Here is a 7,882-nt window from a genome sequence, read left to right as displayed (position 1 = left end):
GGGGGAGCGGGCGGGGATCAGCAGGGCTGGCAGGGGTCCCCCCATGGTCTTCTCCCCCCTCCCCCACACCACCTCCCCTGCCCCTAGTACTTATCAGCTTGGAGTGGCTGCAGCTTCCTGCTGCAGCCACTGGGGGCTGCCCAAATCATCAAAGCTCTCCAAATCTTTGCCAAAGATTCGGAGAGCTTTGAATCGATTCAAGCCTTTAAATTGGTCCCCTGATTCTATTCAGATTTGGAGATTCGGCCACCGAATCAGGCTGAATCTCCTCTGAATTGAATCACTACCCGAAGCTTTGCACAGTCCTACTGTATTTACAGTCTGACTCATGATATTACTATATTTATTTGCACATCACACACACACAGTTTCCCCAAAAAATAGCCTTCCAAAATTGGTGTACCTGTCTTAATCAGAGAAACTGCCCTGAATAGAAGCATGGAGATGCAGTAAAATGGCTGATGCTTCTTTTTCTTCTCCTCCACCAGCCGCATGGAAGGAGTGGCAGAGGGAGTCCAATAGGGGCAGGTCTGGGAGTACAGTGGTACAGTCACACTCCTTTTTTATTCCTGTTCCACCTAAAGTTTAAAAACAACTGCCCTGCAGTACCAGTGATATTTCTATTCATGCATGCCTGAGGGAGTTATCTGATTTCATGGCTAGTTATAATCTACCTGAATTCCTGCTAATCTCTTTGCTCAGCAGATGTTAATGACCCACTCCCTCTCTTAACAGTCTTGATGCTCTGGTAATCAAACTACCTTTTTTTTTGGCAATTTGGCTGTTATCCATTCCTGGTCTTCCTTTTATTTCACAGCCCTACTCTTTCAAAATCCTAGATCTGCCCCTGGAATCTAGTCTTCATTAGCAGCTACAGTTTCAGCTTTTAGCTGAACAGCCAAGAGCTGGCAACAGTTCAGCTGTGAAAGGTTTAGAACTGTAACTTTTTCGTAAGGAGGAAAGGGAGAGTGAGTGAACTGAAGATTAGGCTCTGTCCCTACTCTTTGCAGCCACAGCTCTACAAAAAAACCTTTTTTCTTCATTCTGCCTTCTCAAAAACAAGGTTTGTGGCTTATTTAGGGTTGCATGATATGCAAGACAATAATGTAATCAGATGATGTATGCTATAGTGAGAGTGTCTTCTTAATGATCTTTTGATCTTAAAGTTCTGTCCAGAGTCTTTTCTATGCCATTCTCTCAGTGTAAATTTCATCATTAGCATTGTAGTCAGAGAAGCCCATTGATTTTAAATTACACTTTTACAAGTGTAAGGCATTTTAGTTTTCATGGTCTCACCCTGATGCAGTGTTTCTTTGCTGCCTTGCAAAATAGTCTACCAGCTTGTTAAATAACATAAAGAACCATTAAAAAGGCTAAGAGTAAATACTTTTCCTTCACATGCTCATATAGAAATTTGAGTGTTTGAATTCTATTATAGTTGTGTTGTGTTTTTAACAGGAAAATACATGAATCTGGGCAAGACAGGAAGCATACACCAATCTACTGGACGGTCGTTCCACCTACAGTTAGACCAGAAGCAACAGACTGTGCAATGGATGTTAATGAAGAAACTTGGGATGGGGAATCGGTTACTGGATTGCAAAAATGTGCTGGGAGCAAAGCAGCTATGGGCACTGAAGAAGAACCTGGCAGCTCCTATAATGCAGAAGTAGACTGCAGCAATGAAGGGAAAGGAAAGATAGACAAATATGGGGAAGATGAAGCAAACGGGGAAGAAGGAAACGAAGATGATGATGAAGATGAAGAAGAAACAAGTGTGAAGGGAGAAGATGCGGGATATTCTGAACTAGAGGACAGTAAAGATAATGAGTATGTCTGTAATGATGATGGTGGTGTTGATGATGATGACGACGACGACGACTACTCTAATAGTAATGAAGGTGAAGAGAATGATTCAGATGAAGACTTGAAAATAAAGAAGGGTAAAAAAGGCAGGGTAGGCAAGAAGTCTGCCTATGTTATAACATGTGATAAATGTGCTGAGCAGTTTGTTTCCCGGAAAAAATATGTAGATCACTGCAAAGAAGTCCATCAATCCTTGCCTGGCAAAGTCTATCAGTGTGATATCTGTAGCAAGTCATTTGCTAGCTACAACAGCTGGAAAGAGCACAGAGCCTGTGTCCACACTGAAGAAAGGCAGTTTGCTTGCACCCTCTGTGATGCTACTTTTAAAAGAAAAAGAGATGTGAGGACGCATTACATGAGGAAACATGAAGGCAGAGTCAAGCGTCCTCTCTGTTCTGTCTGTGGGAAGATCTTGAGCTCACGAACGGCACTGATGTTTCACATGCGGACACACACAGGGGAGAAACCATACGAATGCAGTGTTTGTCATAACAAGTTTGCTCAGCCCTCCCAGCTTAAGATCCATACCAGGTCAGCCTCCAGAAACACTTTCCCTATATTCTGCATGCTTAGCCTTCTACAACATCCCTTCCCCTTCCCCTCCCACTTCCTATCAGTACTTTGCAGTAGTCACCCAATAGGAAGGCTGGAATTTAACATAATCATCTGGACTGGATTGTCCAATTTCATTGTGGCTGAGGACTGCATGAGGTGTCAGTATGTGGCCTTGGAGCCGAGCCACACACCACACTGACCATATTCTGCAGAGGTGGGCCCCCAGGATCCACCACCACTATCACCATATGGGTAGCACTGGTGGCACCTGGCCCCCTGGAACCTTCTTTCCTGCTGTGCAGCCTACCCCATGAGGCCAGCACAAGTGACACATGGCATGGGTGGCACATAGCTCCCTCTTGCACAGGCAGTGCCAGTAGCATGTTCCAACTCCCTCTTTCCCCCTCACCCAACCCTTCCCTGCCACCCAGCAAAGGGGGAGATGACTATAGGGGCCCATGGGCCATATGCTAGCCACTTGTGGGCCACCAACTGTATAGCCCTGGTCTCAACTATTGATCAGTCTCAAGGTTTAGTTATTTTGTTTAATGAAAAGTTTCTGGTATGTTTCTAGGTCATGACATCATTCTTGGGAAGGACTAAGGCTTACCCATACACTGATGTGAAAGAAAATGTTTGAAATACAAATTACAGTAAGATTAAGGGGCAGAGTCTTATCTGATATAAAGAGCATAGAGAAGATGGCCATACTGGTTGAGACATTTGTCTAGGACTTCAGAGACTTGCCTTGCTACAGGCTTCCTGCATGACCTTGGGCAAGTCATGTAGTGACTCTGTGACCCTACAGATTGAGGACAAATAGCTCTTCCCTTCCATGCAGGGGTCTCTGTGAGGATAAGTACATTCAAAAAAGTATATGGTGGTCAGGTTCTACAGTGACAAATCTTTGAGATATTTAGGAAGTTCATTAGCACTATTTTGATGGACACCAGATTAAGATCTGACCCTCAATCAGAAGCGATGCCAGCAAAGCTAGGGGGTTGTTTTGCATAGCAGCTTCTTCTTGAGAAGCAACATTTTGACTGACATCCCCGTACTGCATATGATCATGCATGGGTCAGAAGCTGTAAAGTAGAATGTGGAAGCTGAGCACTGAATTATGGATGGAGTGACCATATGTCCCACATTTGCCATGACAGTGCTGTTTAAAACATGTCGTGTGTGCCACATCAGTTTGGTCAAATGAATGCTTTGGTCTCATTTTCATTGGGACACCCAGGACTGTTGTTTAAAATGAAACCATTTCACTCCCCACTCTTCTCCTCTCTGGCCCACCCTGGATTTTCCATACTAACACACAGCCCAATCTCCAGCACGCCCAGCTCAGACTGGAGCTCAGAGTCAGCTAAGCCTGTTAGAAAATGGGATATTCTGTTTTGAAACTAGGGAAATATTTTCATCCTGGGGACAGATGGCCCAGATGTCTGGCTCTGAATAGCTAATGTGTTAGCCAGTTTAAACCCAGATCCTCAACATAACATTTTTTGAAGCCCAGCTTGCATGACTTTCCCTCCTGCCCTCTCTCTTTTAAATATGGGAATGTTGTCTTGAATTACGGACCACAGACCAGACCCTCAGCTGACAAAAGTCACTTGGTGACTTACAGCAGCTGAGAATGAGGCCCAAGGTACATAACAGCAGCCTTGAGGGATCTGCTACAAGATGGAGGACTGAAGACACTCCTAGGTTCCCTCCACCAATTTTTCTTTTTAAATACAATCCATCTTTCACTGTTTGAACCATGAGTGATAGTCTTCAAAGGAAAGGAGGAAGGTACTCTTCCTAGGTCTAACCAGAGGAGGAGTAGCACTGTTAATAGGAACCAAGTTCACTAATATTAAAATGTTTTAGTAGTGATGGAGTGATGTAGTAGCCATGATGTTCCAGGAATTATGTGAGAGGCAGGGACTTATGTGGGTGATCCCAACTGCATAGTTGGGATAGACTTAAACAAGCATTTGAATGCGATGCATTCTTCATCAAACCTTTTCATTCCCAAACTGCACATCCCACAAACAGCATCAAGTCTGCAATGAATATTGCTTCACATTTGAAATCTTGTCTAAGTCTATTTCAACCAAAAGATAATCATACACACAAATCCTTGGCTTTCTCGTAATACTAAAATGGAATCTTTGAAGGGTCAGTATTGTGACTGAACTCAACCAGCCACATCATCCATAGCATTGATTTGCACAGCTCTGCTAGCTTATAGAACTTTTCCAAGTTTATATCACCTAGGGGCGTGCTCTAGTGTACCTGTCACACTTCAGGGGATGAGGACCAAAAATATGGTGACTCTGCAGCAGTAGTATTTGTGTATAAATGTATATGAGCTGTATGAACGATCACCTGCACTAACTAGTATTCTTTCTTCTCTGTCCTTGTTCACCCTGCTGGAATGGGCAAGATGCCCTTTGATTTAATATAACTTTGGCTTTATCCATTTCCTGATGGACTGCAGCAAGCATATACATATAGACACCCAAAGAGTTTACCAGTCTTGGGATTATCATGAGGAGTAGGGTATGGACTTCAGCCCTTGGCCTATCCAGCAACCAGAACTGAACAGTATATATAATCATTTGAACAGGTTGCTGTTCCTTTTGGCCGTAGAGTTTTTTCAGCTAGTTCTGCTATTGAAGGAACTGGGAGAGAAGAAAAAGGAACAGCCAGAGGAATACTTTACACATCTTGGCTTCCTTGAAGCTAGTAGAAGAGTCAGATCTCTAGCTGGCATGACTCAACAGAGCTCCTTCAGGTCAGTGGAGTAATGCTGACCTACTTAGCTGAGAGCCTTAATTTCTGGATACAAATCACTGCCCCTGCCAAGCACTTCCTCACTTCCGCTGTGTTCTTTTTGCAGGAAAATCCAAGCATCAGATAGGTCATTCATTGCAGCCCAAATCTGAGAGAATCTGTATGGATCTTCCTGTACCTTTCCTGTAATGTGTGTGCATGAAAATATTTCTTTGCTGAGCTGAACTCACTTATGCTGTCACATCCACGAAAAAAAATCGAAGTAAACTGTGCATAATATGCAAAGCACAGGCCCTGAATTTCAGATGAAATCGTGTTTCAAAACCCCGCTGTATAACTGTTTTCTCAATAATTGTGTGTGCATGTGTGTGTTTGCTGCATATAGGTCCCATACAGGAGAAAAGCCATACGTATGTGAAGACTGTGGAGCTTGTTTTGTTGATAAAGGCAAACTAAATAGCCACAAGAGGACGCATACAGGTAGGCATTAAATCCTACAGACCAGGCTCATAAAGGGAGTTGCATTTCCCTATACCATTCCAACCCACATAGTTATCAACTGAAACTCTTGGCTGCAAATCATGACAGTGGGAGGGAGGGGGGCAGAAAGAGCACCATAGTTTCTATAACTCATAGGGGAGGCTTAGACAATGAGAACCATAGAAGTACCTGAATAGACAGGTATTAGAAAGGCAGGTCTGGGATGCAAAACAGCAAAATAGGAGGTGGAGATAGAAGTGGATGCAGGATTTGTCTGCATAGAAATAATGACTAAGGGAAAGTGAAGGGATAAGGTCATGATATAGAGCAAGGGTTGGCAACCTGTGGCCCACAAGCCAGATCTAGTCCAAGAGCCTTTTGATCCTGCTTGCCAACATGGGGCTTTAGAGGCATTGGGCGATGGGAGGTTTCGGCAGCTGTTGCCTTTTCCATGCTGGTGCAGGGAGAAGAGTAAGCAGCAGATGCAGGGAGAAGTAGCAGGTACCTTCCCTGTACTGGCAGTGAGTGCTTCTCCATGTCAGCGCAGAGAAAAGAGGGGAAGCCAAAGTATTAAGATAATCCAAGATACGGGAAGGATCAGCTGTGTTGAGGTCAGCAGCAGGAAAATTGTGGACCCTGAGGCTTGGCCTGAAAGGTCTGTGGAAGATGTTAATTTACTTGTGCAATTGGGATTTGATTAATTTTATGCCAGATCTCCAAAATTGCACAACCTGGCATGCCTCGCATCCTTTCCTTTTTTTAATTCCCCATGCACTGGGTCCACAATATGGAGCACGGGCAGCTAGGAGCTCCTGGCTCACCAGCTGTCCCTTTCCTGGGTGCCCCAGGAACTTAAAAACTGAACACCACTTTTTAAAAATGTGGAGTGCTGTAACCCTGACATCGAGAAGCCGGTCCTCAATGTTGGGCTCACAGTACCCCTACCTCCATCTGCCTCCAAGGATTCGGTGGGGGGACTCCCAGGTCCAGGATCTGGGGCTGCCCTGTACTGGATCAACAATCATCTCTATGTCCAGACCTGACATGGGGCCAGCCTCAACATGCTGCACATTCAGTTTAAGCCAGGATAGAAACAAGCTACAAAAATACAATGCAGAACATCTGTGTGGCTCATTTGCTACATTAACTTGCCATGAATTGGCTTTAATGTGTAGCACCATTACTCTCTGGTGCAATTAACATGTCAGTTGTGCCATATATTTAACATCTGTCAGGACCCAGACGAGTTATAGAGGTCAGCATGAAGAGAATTCAGAATGCCTTTGCCTTTTTCTAGGAGAGCGTCAATTTAAGTGTGATGTATGTGGGAAACATTTTGCCACCAATGAATACTTGAAGTGCCACAAGCGATGCCACATGGGAGCCAAGCCATACAAGTGCAACGTTTGTGGGAAGACATTTGGATTGAGAGCCTCATTAGCCCAGCACGTTAATGTCCATGCAGGTAACGAAGCAAACAAGCCATGGCTTTTGCAAAAGAGCAAATATTGGTGGAAGCTGGGATCAGAAGTGAAATGCCAAAGGGCTGTTAACCTTTATTCAGCAACTGCTAAGTCATCTAAAAATAGAGAAAAGAAGAGTGATGCAGAGAGAGAATCCACACTCAGTATTTTAGAAATAGCAAACACACTAGAGTTGTCTGTTGAATTCAGTGTACAGACGAGAAATGCTTTAAACCAAATGTATCAGAAGTAAATTTGATTCACTATTTGGGACTTCTCTGTAGAAGATCCTGCTCCAACAAACACTCACGCACCTGCTCTTCAGCTGGCTAACTTGCAAAGCCTGTTTAAATTAGCTGGCAGCCCTAGACATGTGTCCAAATGCCACTTCTCCATGGGCATCACTGGGGCAGGGACAGTACCATATTTACTTGATTCTAAGATGGTTTTCCCCCATAGGGAAAAAAGCCCCTCATCTTAGAATTGAATATGAGGGTGATGGTGGGGGCCCCTTACTGTGCCTTGGGGCCTTATCTGCAACTCCCCTTGCTGCCTCTGCACCTTGCCATCTCCCCTCTGCAGCTGGTGTTCGTGACTTACCCTCCCTTAGGGCACCCTAGTGAATAATTTTTCTCCCAGCAACCAAAATTCACCCTTTACATACTTATAGACATCCACCAAGTCCCCCCTCAGTCTTCTGTTCCCCAGACTGAACAGTCCCAGATCCCTTAGTCTTC

General features: G+C 44.3%; 1 protein-coding gene across 1 annotated transcript in view; it reads left to right on the top strand.

Moving 5' to 3' along the window:
* The window catches only part of GZF1 (GDNF inducible zinc finger protein 1), a 76,826-nt gene that overhangs the window by 28,533 nt on the left and 40,411 nt on the right, over window positions 1-7,882 (top strand). The window contains exons 3-5 of the mRNA XM_019515868.1: window positions 1,459-2,397; window positions 5,588-5,682; window positions 6,980-7,147. Of these exons, the coding sequence (XP_019371413.1) occupies window positions 1,459-2,397; window positions 5,588-5,682; window positions 6,980-7,147 (1,202 nt within the window). The remainder of the gene's footprint in view (window positions 1-1,458; window positions 2,398-5,587; window positions 5,683-6,979; window positions 7,148-7,882) is intronic.

This window comes from Gavialis gangeticus, unplaced genomic scaffold, assembly GCF_001723915.1.
Source record: "Gavialis gangeticus isolate Ggan-Ray unplaced genomic scaffold, GavGan_comp1, whole genome shotgun sequence".
NCBI lineage: Eukaryota > Metazoa > Chordata > Crocodylia > Gavialidae > Gavialis > Gavialis gangeticus.
The sequence above is the reverse complement of the archived record's forward strand: the minus strand, read 5'-3'. Positions and strand labels throughout refer to the sequence as shown.